We start from the raw sequence: 21149 nt of genomic DNA on the forward strand, positions 1-21149 counted from the left end.
CAGCTGTCCCAGGTCCCTCTCTCCTAATTGGCTGAGACAACAGTAGGAGCCATTGGCGGAGAGAGAAGAGGAGAGAATGGGGGCGGGGCTTGTGAGCAAGCACTCATCAGTGCCCCATAGCAAGCAGCTTGCTATTGGGGGCACTGGACAAGGGGGTGGAGCCAGGAGTGCCGGCAGGGGGCCTGAGAAAAGGAAGATCGAGGCTGCTCCATGCAAAACCACTGCACAGAGCAGGTCAGTATGACATATTTGATGTTATAAATAAATAAAAAAAGGAACCTTTAATATCACTTTAACCACTTCAAGTCCGGACACTTTCACCCCCCTTCCTGTCCAGGCCAATTTTCAGCTTTCAGCACTTTCACACTTTGAATGATAATTGCGCGGTCATGCAACACTGTACCCATATGAATGTTTTAGCATTTTGTGAGACAGATAAAGCTTTATTTTGGTGGTATTTATTTACCACTGGGATTTTAATTATTTTTTCTATGTAAATGAAAAAGTCCACAAATTTTGAAAAAGTGTTTTTCTTATAAAATTTTGCAAATAGTATTTCATCATATATCTTGGCCAAAGTTTATTCCGTTATCTTTTTAGTAAAAAAAAAATAACCCAAATTAGTTTATAACCAAAGATTATAATTTTTAAACATTTTTAAAAAAAATTTTTAATTTGTTTTATATTTATTTATTTTTTACATACTGTCACCCTAGCAGTACAGTGTCACCATGGAGACACTGTACTACTTGTGGGCGGTGATGAAGATTTTTTTTTTTTTTTACACTGATTGCTTTTACACCCATAAAGACTGTAAAAGCAATCATTTCTCCTCTCTGGCTGCATTCTTGCAGCCATTGAGAACTACTGAGTGAGCTGTGATTGGTCACAGCTTGTCACATGGTACAAGGCTGTTGTGAATAGCCCTGTACCATGTGATCATTCACACATTTCACACGTAGTATGCAATGATGTCAGAAGTGACATCTTGCTTACTACTCTGCATGTGATCACTGATTGGCCAACGAGTGATCACATGATCGGGACCTCGCACAGAGGTCCCGTCTGACGATCGGTGTTCCACTGTGTCTGGAGGACACAGCGGGCACCGGATCGCGGTGCTGTGTGCTCCCAGGGAGCGCGCACAGCTAGAAAATGCCCCTGGAGTGCCACCGTCCTGCTGTTTATAAACAGCAAGCGAATGGCAAGTGGTTAAGGAAAAGAATGTTTAGCTTTTACAACCACTTTAAAGTATAGCTGAAAGTAGAACTATAGGCATTTTTTTTTTCATTTTGGGTAGAGTAAGCGAGAGTTATAACCCCTGTCATTTTTTTTTTTTTTTTGGCATTTCTGTCCCGTCAGGGAGATTTCTCTTCAATTCCTGTTTCATAACCAAACAGGAAGTGAGTGGAAATCCCTACAAATTAAGGGAATTCCTCGGGGACCCCCAGGTCACCAGAACTAGTGTCCCCATGGGAAGATTTCCCCTCTGTTATTTTTCTGGCAATTAGAGAGTGTGACTCTCCGTAACGGGGGCACAGACAGCAATAAAAACTGACAAGCATTCTAATCCATCTTTACTGTATCCAAAACAAAAACCTATGTTTTGCCTTTAGTTATACTTTAAACGTGGAGTTACGCTTTAATGAGATACAAATGGCAAAAAAGCTGACAGAGGTTATAACACTTCCCTACTCTATCCAAATAAAAAAAAAAAAAAGGTCTTTGTGTTGCACTGGATTCTTTCAGTACTGTGCTGTCAGCACCTCAGAGAGTGTAAGATTCAGGACTTCAAATGTATTGCTTCCTTACAAGTATTGTAACAAACTGGTCTCTGGGTCTGTCATAGAAAAGAACATTAAACTATGCACATGCATAGCAAGAGTATATCAGTTTAAAACGTATATACCTAAAAAACAAACAAACAAAAACTTTGACCTAAAACCTTTTCCTATTTCAGCCTCGGTTTTTCACCTTTGCAGCGTTTTGCTGCCTTCTCAAATCTCGCCAGTAGATGTCATCATAAGGCTTTCTTTGGTTTGGACCATGCAGTGAAAGCATTCTGACTTCTTGTTGGGATTTTTGCAGCGTTATCATTTTATAAACAAAGCAGACCTGATTGTTGTTACCAGGGGTGGACTGACCATTTGGAAACTCGGGCACTGCCCGAGGGCCCGGGGTCAGTAGGGGGCCCCATGAGATGCCCCTGGTACCTTTTTCATAGGCTTTTTTTAGTTTGGGCAAGGACACAGGGGCCCCATGATCCCCTATTGCCCGGGGGCCTCATGAGTTGTATGTCCGCCCCTGGTTGTTACCGTACAAACCTGAAAATCTCTTTGTACCAGACCGGTGCTCTCTGCCAAATCAGAAGATCCTGAGAGACCCATTTGACAGGACTGCTGATTGGTTGACTCTGCTACATCATCCATCCTGCTGACTGTTTGCCATTATTTGGGTTAGAATAAAACAATGTGCTACCATGACATTAAAGTATAACTTAAGGCAAGCATTTTTTTTGTTATTTTTGGATACAGAGGGATTAGAACACCTGTCAGGTCTTTATTGCTGTCTGTGCCCATGTTAGGGAGATTCACCTTCTTATCGTAATCATTGAAAGAGCAAGTAAAAGAAAATCCCACATTTTGGGTTTTCTATAGAAAAGTAGGGGAAATCTTTCATTGGGGATAGGTCTAGCGATAGTTCTGGTGATCTGTGGGGGAGGGGACCTATGGAATTCCCTTAATTTGCAGGGATTTCTACTCACTTCTTATGTTGGCTATGAGACAGGAAGTAAAGGCAAATCTCCCCAATGGGACACATTTGGCAAACAAAATAGCAGGGATTTTAACCCCCTTCACTCTATCCAAAATAAACACAAAAATAGTTTTGTACACATTTTTATCCAATGCCCTCCTTGTTCATGGGTTACAGTCTACCAATGAGCTTGCTGCATTTAGGGTATGTCTCAGATAGTCGATGGAGGACAATGAAGTGCTGGTTCCATTGTGTGTGATGGCTATTTTTTGTTTTTCTCTCTAATACTTATGGAACCAGCATCTTGTCTCCAGCAGTTCTTGCTTTTGGACATTAAGGGGTTGAATTACTAAAACTGGACCACTGTGAATCTGGTGCAGCTGTGCATCGTAGCCAATCCGCTTCTAGCTTCAGCTTGTTTAATAAACCTGAAAGCTGATTGGTTTCTTTGCAGAACTGCACCAGATTTTGCACGCAACAGTTTTAGTATTAACCCCCTATAGTCTCCATGGAGAATTTGACCAACCAGCAACCAGATTCATTCTTTTTACTCACTTTTATTCAAGTATATTTTGTTTACCGAAAGTGCTTAAGGTGTAAAAGAACCATCCACCCAAAAGTGATTTTTGAGCTACTGACTGAACCACCCACTGGCTTGTTGGAATATAGTGATCTTGGTTCCTGTACAAGTTAGAGTTTTGGGTGTTGCTGCCCATTTTAGGTGTTTTCACGCCTCCATAATATAGTAAAAAGTATCCATCTGGAAAAGCTGGAGCCCATACTGATGGGTACGGTCAGGGGCGGACTGACAACTCATGGGGCCCCCAGGCAATAGGGGATCATGGGGCCCCTGTGTCCTCGCCCACACTCAAACCACCCCCAAAAAAGCCTATGAAAGGTACCAGGGGCATCTCATGGGGCCCCCTACTGACCCCGGGCCCTCGGGCAGTGCCCGAGTTCCCAAATGGTCAGTCCACCCCTGGGTACGGTAGACCTAACAACTGGGCACAGAGCCTTTCAGTTATATGGAACTGTTTGGTGGTTTAGCTTTCCAGTTGCAGTCAAAAGCTGAAATGCCATTTTTGGTGGACTGATCCCGTAATGTCTTGCCTGGAGTTCTCCTTTATAAAATCATCAGTGCCCAACAGAAGATCATTTTGGCACCATATGGCATACGAGAAACATGTTCTGGAAGGTTATAAAATTCAGTTCATTAATGAACTTGCTTCTTGCTCAGCAGCCAGTCATCGCACTGCCATTGGTTGATACCTCTAGATTTTTCCCTTCATTTGTTATTTAGGAAAATCCGCTCGTCACAGGGCATCGCATTCGAGAGCTTGGCAACTGCGCGTACTGCTGAGCTCTCCCGCTTTCAGATCCTCCCCACTATCACACTGCGATATTGGCAGCTTGAAGGGCATGCGTGCAAGGTTTGTTTTCAAATCATGTATCTGGCTTTCCGCCTGTCCGCTCCCGATACACAGCCTGTCATCATCCGTCCCCACAAGGCTGCAGCGCCAGGAGTGAGTGTAATCAGACGTGACGTTCCGTATGTCTTACTCCCAATAAGTAGGTCAAGTTTATAATTGTGTCCTTGCCCAGTGGGTCATGTTCTCACAACCTGTCCTGGGTGGCCTTTGTGTGACACTGGCATACCTTGATCGCTTGGGATAAATAGGATGGTGGGGGCACACTCTCCTTAAGAGGACACCCCCACTGGACGCAGGCACCAGCTAGGAAAAACATGACTTATTTTTAAAGCATTTCCTTCTTTGAATCAGCTGCTTTATTGTTAAAGGCAGCTGGGGACTTTTATCAACATCACACTGCTTGAAATTTGGGCTCTCACTACGCTTGACAAAAAAATAGAAATTTTAAATATTTTCCCCAACAACAAAGCAGAAATTTAATTTTTAAATAATGTATTGAAATAAAATACTAACCCTTAGGAAAAAACTGAACATGACTTAGATATTTCAGGGCTTTGTGGCTGTGCAAGTTCTATAGCTGCCCCCCAGTGGGTGCTAAATTCAAATGAATGAATGTGGACTGATCAGCTAACCATTGTTATGTCCATTTTCAGTGCTTTTACAAAAGTATATGAGAGCTGGCTGCAGCCAAGCCCCAAGGCACACACACAATTTTTCATCTGCATTTGGCTCTGAGGCTTTCCCTTTCCTTCCTCACATTCCTGAGCCAAGATTATTAAGTGTTCTTGCATAGCAGGAACACTTATTGTTATCTCACAAGTATATTCTTATTCTTATAGCCAAATTTGCCACGCTAACTCCTCCCACAGTTTTTACACTACAAAGACAAGTAATATATCAAAACGTGCGGATTGTTCCCGATCGGATTGCTATTACTTTGTGGAACGTTTCGCCGAATCGTTCAAGAAATATCGCGGTTTTTGTGGCAAAATTTTCCCATAGGAATGAATGGTTCATCTAGAGTGGCAGCAGAGCACAGCTACAGGGTGGAAGGAAAAATCAGAACATGATGTGTAAACTGCCATCACTCTGTCATTTTCAAGCCCATCTACACATATCTTATATCAAAACGTTCAGCTAACCCTGCTGTCACTAAAAATGTTCACGGCTAGGACATACTCCTGATAGTTTTCAGAATATGACCATTTGTTTGCAACTCACCCCTCCCATTGACTTTCATTGAAACTTCACTCACAGCCACCTGAAATTTGAAGGGACGTTTTTAAACTGCGACTGTGCCTTCATTTTTTATCTTTCAGAGACATACTATACATCATAATTTAGATCAGCATCTTGTGATTCTTGCAATACTAAGCTCTTCGCATTAGCATTTATACTTTTAAAACTACAAGTGTTTGAAGATGGCAATCGCCAGTGAAGTTGGCAAGTTTAAACAGTGTGTTTAGAACAGACCTGCTAACATTCCTGACTGAGTGAGTTGCTATAGCAACCAAACATGACTCACACGCAGCTGAGTCATTGAGGCTAACTGTGAGCTCCAAAATACAAGCTGAAATGCATTTATCACTATCAGGCTTGCAATGTGCACTGCTTACATTTCATCATTACTTGGTAAAGGTTACTTGCAAGAACACTTTACACAATTTCCCCAGAAATTGTAGATTTTCTAGTTATTATTATTATACAGTATTTATAAAGCGCCGATAGTTCGCTCAGCGCTGTACATTACAAAGGGGGACAGAACATGTGACAGAACAATAACAATACAATGCAAAACATGAGGGGATCGAGGGCCCTGCTCTTTCGAGCTTACAATCTAGGAATGTGAGTTTCTTGTCATTGGACAGCACAGTTTGCACTGACCGGACCACCAGTTCTCTCCTGTTCATGGGGATAAGCAGAATGGTAGTAGAAAGCATAGCTAAAGGGCATTTGATTGGGGAGTTGGTAGTATTTCCCAAAATCGGCCATAGATGGAGCGAATTGCTCGATTCTCCTATCAACATATTCAGTGTTGATAGGGGAATCCCTTGTGTGTTCTCCTGGTCGGGTGAGGGGTGCCGTCCCTGCCATTAGAACACAGTGATTACTGCTAGCAACTGTAATAGCCACTAGCAATAATTGCATGTAAAATTCGATCAACTTGGGTACATTCAGCCTGCCCATACATGTTTAAAAAAATCTTCTGGTCCTTGCTTAAACGGCCGAGATTCTAACCGTTTATGGCTTGTTTAAAGATGCCTCTGCGTTGTCCTATCTATAATAAACTTCCCTATACCAATAAACATATGGAGGCAGCCCTAGCTGACTTATTCTGCAAATGGTAGCTGCCTGGTTTAATTTCTTGTTCTGCATACTGGTTGGAGATCAAGATATTTAAAAGAGAAGTTTGGGAATAAAAAAAACACTTGCTGTATAATCAGGTAGATGCAGCATCACTTCTCAGTCTTCACTGACTAGAGAGCCATTGACTGTCAGTCACCCGAACTCTGCTCTGCCCCTCCAGTGTTCACTGGAGTGCTGGGCTGTGAAGGGGGTGGGAGCGGCTGGCTCAGGCTCTCAGTGACTCGCTGAGCCAGCTGCTGGTCCAGACATCTGGGTGCATCCTGACATAAAAGTAGGGATCTCTCCATAATCTGGACCAGCTCTGTGACATCCGCTGATAGCCGGCTCTAGTCAGCTGAAAACTGGTCACAGTGTAGAATGAAGTGCACTTCTGTGATCCCTGCTTCTCCTTTAACCCATAGAGTCAGCATATCAGCCAAGAAGCTATCATTTTAAGAAAGAGGTTTTTATTTTAGAAACAATTCACTTTAAAGAAGACCTGTACTGTAAAAGACGTGCCATAAAAAGGCAAACACAGCAATGACCAGTATTGCCTGTGGGCTTCCTATAACTGATCTTTCCCACACGTTCTGTACTGTGTCTCTGGAGGTGACCATCTTTGTAAAGGAGCAGGGCTTTGCTTCTTCATGTCAGAGAGGCCACCCTGATGGCTAGTGATTCTGATTACTTAGAGCACTATTCAAAAATCAGGTTGAGAGGTGGAGGAAGCACAGAGCCACAGAATAAATAAAGCAGACACGGGGAGATTCTTGTACTGTGGGTCCTCAGTACAGCTTCCCCTCCACCATGGAGAACAGTCTGCAGCACATTAATTACATCACCAAATCTCACGTTATATCTGGTGAGCCCAGCAGTCAGAGACAGCAGTGCCTTGGATGGTCTCACATTGCACATTGGCATTGTGAGAGATGGAAGTGCCTAGGCCTAGTAAGTGTACTGCTGTTTTCAGGAGGAATTAAGGACAAAAGGTACAAATTACCTTTTCCAGATGTTTCCTATAAAGTAGCAAATATTCACTTTTTTTTTTTAGTTCAAGTCCACTTTAAAACTCTTGCATAAGACCTAGATAGAACACACACATTGATCACATTGGTGTAACTACACTGTGGGAAAAGTTTGCTTAGTGTGGGCAGCTTTGACACATATTTGAAAGAAAAAGGGCACACGTATTTTAGAGATATTTTTTATAATTTCTAGTATTTTTAACCTCTTTTGGTAACCACATGGCCTCATTTTGCTTGGTGTGATGTTATCGTGGTTCCCCCGTTGCAGGTGTCCTAATATATCTGGACTGGGAATATTTACAGATCTAAATCTTGGAGCAGGTGCTGCCTCTGTGGTCTAATAGCCAGTCTGGATCAGTTTTCTATTACTTTTTGTGCTTTAATTCTCACATGCAGAGACACTTTTATCTCTCATCATGAAGAATGCGTTCGTCATATATATTTATCAAAAGTAAAATTAAAAAATTCTTGAATCTGTTTGATGTAGTGAATATTAGCTTGTGTAAAGGAAGACCTAAAGTGCTCCTCTCAGTTGTCTAACAGGAGTGAGCAAACCTTGACAGAATACAAAATTGGGGGTACGGTGTTGGCCAGCACTACAGAGGAAAATTTGGGGGTATTTATTTCAGATGATTGCATAATGAGCAAACAGTCATATGACGTCCTTTCAGAATGCACCCACACAAGCGCCCCCATCGGCACGCACCCTGCGATCACTGAGTCCTACGGAAACAGCTGATCATGTGATGAGGTAAAAGGCCAATCACAGCGGCCTTTTACCATGTGATCAGCTGTGTCCAATGACACAGCAGATCACCGAGTTAATACAGTTGCCGGTTATCCGCTTAACTTTCCTCATGCTGTCACAGCGCCCAGCAGTGCTGCCAGTCAGTGCTGCCTGTCAGTTCCAATCATTGCATATCAGTGCAGCATCACCTGTGCATCATCAATGCCCATCAGTGCAGCCCATCAGTGCTGCCTATCTGTGCCGCTTATCGGTGCCCATCAGTGCAGCCCATCAGCGCTGCCTATCTGTGTCACCTTATCGGTGCCCATCAGTGCAGCCTATCTGTGTCACCTTATCGGTGCCCATCAGTGCAGCCCATCTGTGTCACCTTATCAGTGCCCATCGGTGCTGCCTATCAGTGCATCAACGCACATCAGTGAAGGAGAAAAATTACCTGTTTGCTAAATTTTGCAATAGAAACAAAGAGAAACTTTTTTTTTTTCAAATTTTTTGCTCTTTATTTTTTTTATAGTGCAAAAAATAAAACATCCACTGGCGAATAAATACCACCACAAGAAAGCTCTATTTGTGTTAAAAAAAAAAAAACAATTTCATGTACAGTGTCAGGGTACAGTGTCGCATGACTACACAATTGCCATTCAAAGTGTGAGATCACTAAAGGCTGAAAATTGGCCTGGGCAGGAAGGCGGTAAAAGTGCCCGGTAGGCAAGTGGTTAATGAGACCTCATTTAGAATACTGTGTCCAGTTCTGGTGACCTCAATTGCAAAGAGATATTAATAAGATAGAACGAGTCCAGAGACAGGTAACAAAAATGGTGAAAGGTCTGGGGGGATAAAACATACCAAGAGCAATTTCAGGAACATAACATGTACAGTCTGGAGGAGAGAAGGGAAGGGGGAGACATGATTGAAACCTTTAAATACATCAAGGGGGTGAATAAGGTTCAGGGGGACAGTATTTTCAAAATGAAACCAAAATCAAAAACACGGGAACATGACCTCAAACTAAATGGAGGAAAGTTCAAAACTAATCTTAGAAAGTATTATTTTACTGAAGGGGTAGTTGATGCTTGGAATAAACTTCCATTGAACCAGTCAGCAGTAAATGGCTTCAAATATGCGAGGGACAAACATAGATTTATACTCAAACAAAAAAGTTAACAAAAAAATACGTGCAGACTCGAACCCACTTTTTTTTTGCTGTAATTTTTTTCTATCATGTAGAAATCATGTTTTCTATGAATGGAATACTTAACTTTCCTGGAGAAAATACAACTCTGGATTTCCTCCAGTGCTGATCATGTGATGGAAAACTTGGTTTTGTAATCTTTGCAGTCTCATGTTTCTTAAATTGGACCCAAGCTCATTATTTATTTCATGTACTTATATAGCGCCGTCAATTTACGCAGCACTTTACATATATATTGTACATTCACATCAGTCCCTAACCCTCAAGGGGTGTACAATCTAAGGTCCCTAACTCACATTCATACATACACATATTAGGGACAATTTAGACAGGAGCCAATTCACCTACCAGCATGTCTTTGGAGTGTGGGAGGAACCCAGAGTACCCGGAGGAAACCCACGCAGACATGGAGAGCATGCAAACTCCAGGCAGATGGTGCCGTGGCTGGGATTCAAACCAACGACCCTAGTACTGCCAGGCGGAAGTGCTAACCATTTAGACACTGCTGCCCCGCTCATATGTTGCTTTGTTATAGACAGCTTTTAGAAATGTTATTTGTGCCTGAAAAAATATATTTTGTCTTGAATCTCTCCTGAAAATAAAATAGCTTAGGCACTCCTGTCCCCACAGCCTCATAGCTGGGTGACATCTCAGGTACCACTGCCTCTGAATGCTGGTCTCATGAGGTTTGGTGATATCACTATTATGTATCTTGCTTTTTATCTTGGTGGAGGTGCTGACATGAGGAAGCAAAGCCCTGTCTCTACCAAGATGACCACCTTCACACAGTGCAAAAAAAATTTTTTCTTTTAACACATTCCACCACCCTGTGCTCACATGCAAAGGCAAGCGCACGCGTTGGTCCCGTGTGTAAACAATGATCACACCACAAGTATTGCCACAAACGTCAGAGCGAAAGCAATAATTCGAGCACCAGACAATACCTTGTGACATAAAATATTGCAACACTCACCATTTTATTCTTTCTGGAAAGTCTATTCATTCATTCTGTGAGCACAGAGAAACACACATGTGAAGGAACAGCAAGGAGGGGGAGCACTCTAATTTGCAGACCTGCTCCTGGATACACCGGAGGGACCCAGACCAGATCCTTTAATGTCCAACACCAGGGGGACCCCTAAGTGGAGAGGATCATCAGCCTCATACACAGCTGAGGGAGGACCACCCAGTATCGGATGACATCTGGATCATTTATACACAAAGGCGCATATTTTATGCGGGTCTGGTGAGTGCGCATTGCTTTATCACTTTCGTGCACGGATACCTGAACCAAGTCACCTGAATACCTAAGTCACCTGCATACTTGAGCACCTAATCTCTGTCACCTAATTGAGGAGGACTTTTTATTGATCGAACTGATTGAATACATGTCATTATCTATATATGTTTAGCGCTGCACTTTATTTTATGTTTAGTATGCTTTTTATCTTGGTGGAGGTGCTGACATGAGGAAGCAAAGCCCTGCCTCTACCAAGATGACCACCTTCACACAGTGCAAAAAAAAATTTTTCTTTTAACACATTCCACCACCCTGTGCTCACATGCAAAGGCAAGCGCACGCGTTGGTCCCGTGTGTAAACAATGATCACACCACAAGTATTGCCATAAACGTCAGAGCGAAAGCAATAATTCGAGCACCAGACAATACCTTGTGACATAAAATATTGCAACACTCACCATTTTATTCTTTCTGGAAAGTCTGTTCATTCCAAATCAAATATTAAAAGCAAACATTTTTATGTACTTTCAAATGACATTCATCAAGTCATCGAATGTACTGAGAATTTGCCGTCATTCGAAAATCTACTAGTGCATGGCTAACTTAAGTCTCTGGGGTTCTGCTGCTGTAAATACCTGCAGGCCAGGGGTGGACTGACCATTTGGAAACTCGGGCACTGCCCGAGGGCCCGGGGTCAGTGGGGGGCCCCATGAGATGCCCCTGGTACCTTTTTCATAGGCTTTTTTGAGTTTGGGCAAGGACACAGGGGCCCCATGATCCCCTGTTGCCTGGGGGCCCCATGAGTTGTAAGTCCGCCCCTGCTGCAGGCCATAGTTGTCTGATTATTGTAAGTATACATATGGGGGTGGGTAGTGTAGGTCAGGGGGACAGGGTAAGAAAACATTTACTACATTTGTACTTAAAAATAAAATTAAACCTATTTCTATGGGCTTTTGTTGTGTATTAAACACATATTAGCATGTGTTAAAGTGAAATTAAAGACTGCTATGATTTTGCACAGAGCAACCCTGATCCTCCTCTTCACAACTCCCCCCGCCAGCGCTCCTGGCCACTAACCTCTGCTGAGGGCCCCTATAGCAAACCGCTTGCTATGGGGGCACTCATGCATGCTTGCTTGCTCCTGAGCCCCGCCCCCCTTCCCTGCTCACTGGCTCTGATTGAAAGCAGTGACAGCCAGTGGCTCCAGCTGTTGTATCTGAGCCAATGTTTAGGGAGAAAGCCACTGCACCCGTGCACAGCGCTGGATTGAGATTGGGCTCAGGTAAGTATTGGAGGGGCTGGGGTGGGAGAAGCACGCTGTTGTAAAAACCTTCAGTCGTTTGTAAAAATGATTTTATTTATAATCTGCAGTTTAACTTTAACAGGTCAGTCCAACCAAAAGTGATATTTCAATTTTTAGAAGGGTTGTGAGAAGTTTAATTTTCTTTTTTTTTTTTTTTCAGTCGAAGGTGATTCACACCTTCTTGACAATCAGCATATGAGTTCAACATTTCTCCTGGCTTTACATTGTATAGGAGGCGGAACCAAGAATTTCAGAAGGAATATTGAAAACCCCATTAGAGGAAATAAAAAAAAGAAAAGAAAAGACAACTCCCATAACCCTCTTATAAAATAAATTGAAGATAAAAAAGAGCCCGGATAATTCACCTGTATAACATGAACTTAAAAACACAATCAGTTTTGGGCAAACTGACCCTTTTGTATGTTGGTTTTCATGCACACAGGGATTCAGAATGTTGCAGTTCCTCTCTCGAATGAGTTACATTGAGTGTGGTATTGTGTAATAACCTGATTTTCTTCCTGAGAGCAGATCTGCAGACGCCTGCTGCCAACCTCCTTCTCACACATGGGAAGCCACCAGAGACCGAGAGAGACCACTAACTGAACCCCAGCTTCCACCTGCCCTCACTTACTGGAAATGAATGACTGTGCCGTTTTTATTTTTAGGTTTGGCTGGCTGGCATGGGTAATCTCATTAAGGTGCTAACCAGAGACATAGACCACAATGCCGCACATTTTTTCTTGGATTTTGAAAGTAAGTCTCTCACAGGCCGTGGCCCAGCTGCTGTGTGTTTTCTGTAACCCATTCTCACCATCACAGCGAACGGCAGTAGGAACCGTCTGTTGACGGGATGACAAAGAGCCGTAGGATTGCTTATCATCGTGTCATAGAGAAGGGCATTCATGGCTGGCTACGTGTTGTCAGATTCCATGTCTTGTTTAGGGTCCTTTGTGATCAGCCACCTTTTTTTTTACAAATATTTATTAGTTATTCAGCTTGAATAAGAAGTTCTCCGTTGCCAGTGATGTTTGCACAGTGGTGCTGCTTCATGCAGAATCAGAAGCTACATTGGTAAAATGTATTCTTCATGTAAGACCTCTACACGTGTACCTGTCCTATATATTATGCAAGACGCAATTGTCTGCACTAAATCCAACTTTAAGTGAATACTGCTCACTGATTCCTTTCAAACCTGTGACATCACCATAGCACAGGGCATTGATTGGGGAAATATTGTGAAAGTCTATAAAAATTAAAATCAAAAATGAAATCAACTGCCACAGATTTTGTTCCAGATTGGCATTGTAGAGGAAATGAGGCTGAAAAATTGCTGTGGCCTGTTCAGAGTTGCTCCCTGTCTGCCACTGAACACAGTTATGAGTAGCAGCGATAAAACCAGTATGCATTTCAGCGTGTAGCCTAGGTCATATCGGAAACGCGTAAGCCCTGCATCATATTGTTCACCTGGATTAATGTATTTACTGTGGAAGACTGAGCTGCCGGCTTTTCATCTCTTGTGTTTGCTAGACTGCTAGGAGGACACTCTAGGTCAGTGGTTCTCAACCTACCCCTTTGGGGGTCGAACGACCCTTTCACAGGGGTCCCCTAAGACCATCAGAAAACACATTTCCGATGTGTAAAGAGCAGCTACTGTGTAGAAAGCAACTACTCTGTTAAAAGCAGCTACTGTGTTGAAAGCAGCTACTGTGTTGAAAGCAGCAGTATTGGAGGTAAAACGACACTCATGAATTATAATTACTGGGTAAATAATTTTATGGTTGGGGGTCACCACAACATGAGGAACTGTATTAAAGGGTCACGGCATTAGGAAGGTTGAGAACCACTGATCTAGGTCCTTTCAGATCTCTCCGCTGATCCCCGCTGAGCAAGTGGGTGACAGGTCTGTGTCTGCTCTGCTGCTGCAGAGCGGACACAGGCACAACCCACTGTGTTCTATGGGGCAGTTGGATGGAAACAGGGCACCTGTCCGTTTCCACCCGACTGTCATCCGATCCGCCAGATAGTTTTTAGCGTACAGGATCGTATTGGATGCCGGCGGTTGTCAGTGGACACATGTCCACTGACACCTTCTGTTCCATAGAGAGCTATGGATGGTCTGATCGGGTCCCCCTGAAAAACTGACAGGTGGACCCGATCGAACCATCAGTGTGAAAGGGGCCTTAGCCAGTGCACCAACTGCTCACCACCTCAGGGAATTATATCAGGTGTCTGTTCACTCTACTCAGTTGCATCACTAGGTAAAGCTGTGTTGCCTGTGGCTAGGTTTGATCTGCTGACTAGACATAAAACAAGGATCCTACTTTTTTTTTTTTTTTTTATTTCAAATGTTTTTTATTGAAAGATTTTAACACAATACAAATATCAGTACGGATCACAATAGAATATATACATACTTAGATGAGGGAGTAAGAGATAAAACCCCACCAATTGGTCAGGGGTATATGAACAGATAGCCAGTGTTTCACCGTGTCATTTATCCAGTGTGAGCCGTTGGGTATAAGAGAAAACGTTCTATAAGTTGGAGCGGGGTAGGGAGGGGTTTTTTTTTTTTTTTTTGCTTATATGGGTTTGATGTAGGAGGTGGCTTCTGAAACCATCTTTGTCCTTGACCATAAAGAGAAAACTTAAATTCAGTGTGAGAATATCCATAAACCTTTGAGTCCTCTTACCAAGCTAAGCATTTGAAATACATTTTTAGCTATGTAGTTGAGTTCTGCGATGTTTTGCACGCACTGTACAGCATCACTGGCAAAAGGTTCACAAGAAAACTGGTGGAAATCTTGGTGGCAAGGTCTAACATCTATATGTTCCTCTGGTTCTGTGGCCACCGTGCTCCAAACTTTCAACATTCATACTTATTTTTTCCCTTCTGTATATAGGGTGTTCTTGTCTCATCCATGCTTTATCTTTTTTTTTCTCGTTCTTGTCTTAACAGGTGTCTTAACATGGGGAACCTACTTAAAGTTTTGACATGCACAGATCTTGAGCAAGGGCCAAATTTTTTCCTTGATTTTGAAAGTGAGAATATGATTTTATATATCTTTTTTTTCTCTCTGCCTGCCGTAGACTGCGTTTGCTTTTTGCACTCCCTGTCTGTCTGCATTGTGTCTGTCCTTTTAACCAGAACTTTGAAATCTTCCACTGTTGGAATCAGGTTTTCCCACTCCTCGGAGTGTAACTGCAGTCATAACTTTTCTTCGTTTTGGATTGTATGGAAAGGGTTCCCATGGGGTACTGTCCTTGGAACAGGAATTAAGGTGGATCTTCCCAATGGGAACCCATCAACAAAAGCCTGGAATAGGTTCTAAACCTTTCCTACTCTACTGGCAAAAAAGGTGATTTATAGCGGTATGTGTCATCATTGGAGAGATTCTTCCTACATCGATGGGCACCATCACTAGGACAAGTAGTAGCAGAAACGAATTCCCTACAGGAGCCTGTATTTAAAAAAAGTATATAATTTTGTGCTGAGACCTGTGAAACCAATCACCAACTTTCTATATTTTGAGACAGCTCCGGTTGTCAATGTTTTGTTATGGAGTTTCTGAATCTGCTTCCCACCTAGTAGTTTGATAACTAAGCGAGGGTACGTCAGTGCTCTTAGAATTTTTTGTGATAAGTAAATAGAGAAAACCAATAGTTGCCTTGTAATAGATGCAGCAGGTGGTCAGAGCTTGGAACTTAGTCTTGTTATAGCCTGGAGTCTCCTCGAATTATGGGAAAACTGGTTGGGAATTAAGAGTTCAGCTTCTACCCATAACTGAAGCATTTGGTAACAGCCGATATAGAGTCATCTGTAGGTCACAGGTGAATCGGTCCTTTCTAGTGCCCACCCAGAACTGTAATGTCTTTTTTGAATTGATGAAACTCTTGGCTTCGGATAGATTTTCTTAGACTTATTACCATCAACAATCTCCAAGGGTAAATGTATATTGCATCTTCCTAATGGATTTCTGATCATAGTAGGAGTCAGCATGAAAGCTTTCATGCAGCCAGACCTGCCCACACAGTTCAGTTTATCTTTCATCCATATTTTGGGGCATATGATGTATTCCTATTTGTTTACATGCAGCTTTCAAGCAATTGTTACATAGCTTCTATTTTTTAAAAATAGTAAACACATTATACTCATCTGCTCTGTGCAATGGTTTTACACAGAGCAACGCTGATCCTCCTCTTCTTAGGTTCCCTGCTGGCGCTTTGGCTCCTTTCCTCCCCAGCAGTGCCCCCATAGAAAGCTGCTTGCAGTGGAGCACTGGTGCGTGCTTGCTCTCAAGCCCCGCTCTATGGGTCTATAAGACACCGCAGAACGTGGCTCAGCCATGCCCCCCGCTCTTTCCTCACAGGCTGCGAGTGACAGCAGTGGAAGCCAGTGGGGATGGCTTAGGGGGAAGCTGCGCACTGAAGGTATTTTTACCTTCATACATAGAATGCAAGAAACCCAGGATACAGAACATGGAAATACAATTATTTTAGTAAATATTAACTGCTAAATACCTTTTCCCATCAGCAGTTAGAGCAGTCTTGTGACTTCTGTCAGTGTTCAGCAGAGCAGTGGGTAAAATTTGTAGGAGGAATATTCTTTCTGCGCTAGAAGGATGCAGAGCCCCTGACCTCTGTCTGGACAGTGTTGACTGGCCCTGTGCTGATCACTCTCCCAAGGAAAAAAAAAAACCTCTCTAGCAATACACACCAAATTGAGCATGTGCTTAGTGTCTTCACACAATATGTCTTGGTAGGAGATAAGAGGGGGACACTGGAAGAAGGGGAGGATTAGAGAAGTCAGGATCAGACAGCATTATTACACAATGCAGAGGATTAACCCCTTAGGTTCCACAGTGAGTATAACAAGCATGCTTTACTGCATATACAGACTGATTTTACTGTTGTGGGTTTAGTGACACATTAAGAAAACATTCAGCCTTTAGAACCACTTTAATGCCTCATTCACACTGTGTTTTCTTAGCTCCCTCGAACACCTTTTCTCCTGGCAGGAGAAAAGCTGCTTAAATAATGCTTCCAAGGCCTCGATTTGCACACGCATTTAGGCACGATGGGCTTTTGAGCATTTATGTATTTCATTGGCCAGAATAATAATTTATTCTGCCCATTGGAATGAATGCTCAAACGATAAACGCGTCTAGTGCTTAGGTGCGTTTGCATCCATTTAGTCACATCCAGCATTTTTTCTGTCCAAAAGCCTTTCTAAAGAGTGCTTTGGTGGTGATTTTTTTTTTTATTCCAGTTTCTAAATGCATCTCTTCTAATATGCCTGTAAACTTCTACAGGCTAAAAAAAAAATCCCTAAAACAGAAGTATGGCCAAGTATTTTTTAGTCATACTTCTCTTCTGGGTCACAGGAGGGCACTTATTTATGCTCTGCTTTGATCCAGAATCAGCTCATAGTGGGCTAAAGCAGGGCTTGAAATTTCCGCTCACCAATGATGAGTGGAAATTATGGTGGGGGCGAGTGTCCCCCCCAGGGCCGTCTTGCTGAGCAGGCTCGGAGCTCAGACCGAATCTGTCATTGGCACTGGGAGCCGTCAGACTGCTCAATAGCTGAGCGCAGTGAAAGCAAAGGAAGGAGTGTGTGCTGTGCTCTCTGCCTCCCCCTAGAGTGCAGTACCCGGCTCTGTGAGTGAACAACAAGGTACTGCAGCTTTTTATGGGGGGGGGAGGAGTTATTTGTGTGTGTGTCAGTGTATGCATGTACATGTGTCTGCGTGTATGTACATATATGTGTGTGTACATGTGTCTGTGTGTGTGCATGTACATCTATGTATTTGTGTGTATGTACTTACATGTGTCTGTGTGTACATGTCTGTGTATGTATGTACATGTCTGTGTATGTATGTACATGTGTCTGTGTGTATCTGTACATGTGTCTGTGTATTTCTGTGTATGTACATGTATCTGTGTGTATGCGTGTCTGTACCTGCCTGTGTGTGTATACTTGTGTCTGTATGTGTGTGTGTGTGTGTGTGTATACATGTGTCTCTGTGCATGTGTGTACATGTTTCTGTGTGTATGTGTGTGTGTGTATGTACGTGTTTCTGTGTGTATGTGTGTGTATGTACATGTCTGTGTGTGTGTGTACAGGTGTCTCTGTTTGTGTGTGTGTATGTACATGTCTGTGTGTGTGTACAGGTGTCTCTGTTTGTGTGTATGTGTGTGTGTGTGTATGTGTATGTACATGTCTGTGTGTGTGTACAGGTGTCTCTGTGTGTATGTGTATGTACATGTCTGTGTGTGTGTACAGGTGTCTCTGTTTGTGTGTGTGTGTGTGTGTGTGTGTATGTACATGTCTGTGTGTGTGTACAGGTGTCTCTGTGTGTGTGTGTGTGTGTGTGTGTATGTACATGTCTGTGTGTGTGTACAGGTGTCTCTGTTTGTGTGTGTGTGTATGTACATGTCTGTGTGTGTGTACAGGTGTCTCTCTGTGTGTGTGTGTGTATGTACATGTCTGTGTGTGTGTACAGGTGTCTCTCTGTGTGTGTGTGTGTGTGTATGTACATGTCTGTGTGTGTGTACAGGTGTCTCTCTGTGTGTGTGTGTGTGTGTGTGTGTGTGTGTGTGTGTGTATGTACATGTCTGTGTGTGTGTACAGGTGTCTCTCTGTGTGTGTATGTACATGTCTGTGTGTGTGTACAGGTGTCTCTGTTTGTGTGTACGTGTTGGTGGCGAGTAACTCTTAAGGCCTGGCTAGTAGCTCAGGACTTGAAATTTTAAGCCCTGTGCTAAAGCTTATGTTGGGATCCACTCAGGTGTCTGATCAGCAGCTGGCTCAGACTTCTTCAACCACTCCTGCCCCCTCCCCAGCCCGATGCTCCAGTGAGTGCTGGAGGGGGAGAAAAGAGAGCCGGTGACTGACAGTTATTGCAATCTGCTCCAGGAAGACTAAGAATTGATTGATCAGCGGTCATGTGATCTTTTAGTTCTTGAGGGCAGCTGCTTGCAAATGAGTACATCTTTGTTTTTTATGCATTCGCACACTTCACCTTTTAAAGCAATTCTAAAGGTTAATTTTTTTTAAAATAACAAACCTGTTTATACTTACCTGCTGTGTGCGGTGGTTTTGCACAGAGCAGCCCGGATCCTCCTCTTCTCGGGTTTCCTGTAGGCTCTCCTGGCTCCTCCTGTCTGTTGAGTACCCCCACAGCAAGCAGCTTGCTATGGGGGCACCTGCTGCTCCATATGTCCATTCACACATGGAGTCACGGCTTCCCCCCCCCCATCCTCCCCTCTCTCCTTATTGGCTGACTGGCTGTGATTGACAGCAGCGTGAACAAACGGCTCGCATTTGCTTTCTCAGCCAATGAAGAGGCCCAGGACAGCCGAGGCTGTCATTCACATCGCTGGATCGCGATGAGGCTCAGATCTCCCTGATTCTGTCTCCTTTCTTAGTGGCAGCACTATGTGACCAAGCTCTAAATTTCTGTCAACCTTCCCCTATAGTTGAGCCAAGACATAAAATCAAGGCTGGAAATGCACATATTTTAATTTCAGAAAGTGACATACAGTTTTTGAGACCAAAGAGGGGGGTGGGGGAGGAGTTCTCAGTGACTGGAAGTGACTGCTCTGGGCTTCAACAAAATGGTGGCCTCCAGCAGGAAGAAACAGGAACTCCGCTGGAAGCAATTTACAGCAATGGAATGTATGTTCTTTTGTTAGATACCAACCCCTTGCAGTATGTAGTTCTTGCTACAGATAGGAATACCCAAGTCATTTAAATTTCCTATAGCCGCGAATATAGTCACAGATTTCTCTGATGCATAAACTTGTGTGCATTTAAATGTAAAAACTGTCCCTAAACTGATCTCAGTGGAAGATTTTCATTGTTCTATTACTACAGGTGAAGAGTCATGTATGTTCTACATTAGTTTCCTTGTCTACAGTCTGTGTTGCTTGTAAAGAATGCAGAGTGCAGTTTTAGCAGTTTTTTCTTTGCACATTCATTTATTGGAGCAATAATCAAACTGTTTTATTGATCACTATTGAATAGTTTTATTGATTTTGTTGCTATAATTTGTGTTTTTTTACATTTAGAGCTTCCCTGCTTTTTACAGATCTCAGGTAGTGGTTTTTCATAATAAAACCCAGAACTTTTCTTTTAATTTTGGGTGAAGTAGAGAATAGTGAAAACCTCTGTCATTTTTTTTTTCTATCTATTGTCCCCCATCACAATGTACTGTAGACAGAACAGGAAATGAGAGAAAATTTCTTCAAAGTGAGGGAACACCTTTAGATTCAATTCATTCAGAAAATACAAAGTTTTCAATGGATTGCTGAGCAATTATGTTCTAGGAATGGAACGGGAAGTCCCTGCCTCTCTGCCAGAACACAGCACTCTATACTCCATGTAGTTGATGCTACACACAGTTTATACAGCCCTCAAAACTGATGCATCTGTCAGTGAAGGTAGTAGTTCATTTGGACCAAATTGGTCCAAGCAAACTATTTTAAAGTGACAGAAAGCTGGAGTTGAGCTTTATGTATCTCTTACCACACATTATTCGCTTAATGAACACCTTAAAGTGTTACTAAACCCCGGAACCTGCATTCACTATATCCGGTCTTACACAGAACATTTTAGTAAATATAAACTACTAAATACCTTTTGTCATCAGCAGTATATAGCAGTCTTGTGACTTCTATCAGTGTCCAGCCGAGCTCTGGTTGATCTTGTAGGAGGAGTTTTCATTCTCCCCTGACTGTCCTGTGAGGCTGCATAACCCCTGACCCTCTGTTTGGACAGCGCTGATTGGCTGAAAATATGAGCCCTCACAGAAAAACTCAAAAAACCCTTTCGCAATACACACCAAACAGAACATGTGCAGACTTCCCACTGCTGCTCTAACTATGGCAGATGGATTGGAGACAGGAGAAGGGGGAGATCAGAGAAGATAGGATCAAACAGCCTTTTTACACAGTGCAGGGGATTAACGCCTTAGGTTCCACGTTGAATATAACAAGCATGTTTTACTGCATATACAGACTGATTTCACAGTTGGAAGCTTACTTACACAATAAATAACTAGCATGGAGCGATTGTACCTCAGTCTACGTAAAAAGAAAATGACAGCACCCAGTATT

At 42.8% G+C, this 21149-nt stretch overlaps 1 protein-coding gene across 7 annotated transcripts in view; it reads left to right on the plus strand.

Moving 5' to 3' along the window:
• Positions 1-21149, plus strand: part of CYRIB (CYFIP related Rac1 interactor B) — a 261661-nt gene that overhangs the window by 189004 nt on the left and 51508 nt on the right. For 3 of the 7 annotated variants that reach the window (XM_089677502.1, XM_089677501.1, XM_089677499.1), the window contains exon 4: positions 12701-12788. In XM_089677502.1, coding sequence (XP_089533628.1) covers positions 12716-12788 — 73 coding nt within the window. In that variant the 5' untranslated portion in view covers positions 12701-12715. Of the gene's footprint in view, positions 1-12700; positions 12789-14991; positions 15075-21149 lie in introns of all 7 variants that reach the window. The other 4 variants (XM_089677498.1, XM_089677497.1, XM_089677496.1 and 1 more) reach the window with 2 other exon arrangements.

This window comes from Staurois parvus, unplaced genomic scaffold (assembly GCF_062004578.1).
Source record: "Staurois parvus isolate SC_StPar_1 unplaced genomic scaffold, SC_StPar_1.0 ptg000187l, whole genome shotgun sequence".
NCBI lineage: Eukaryota > Metazoa > Chordata > Amphibia > Anura > Ranidae > Staurois > Staurois parvus.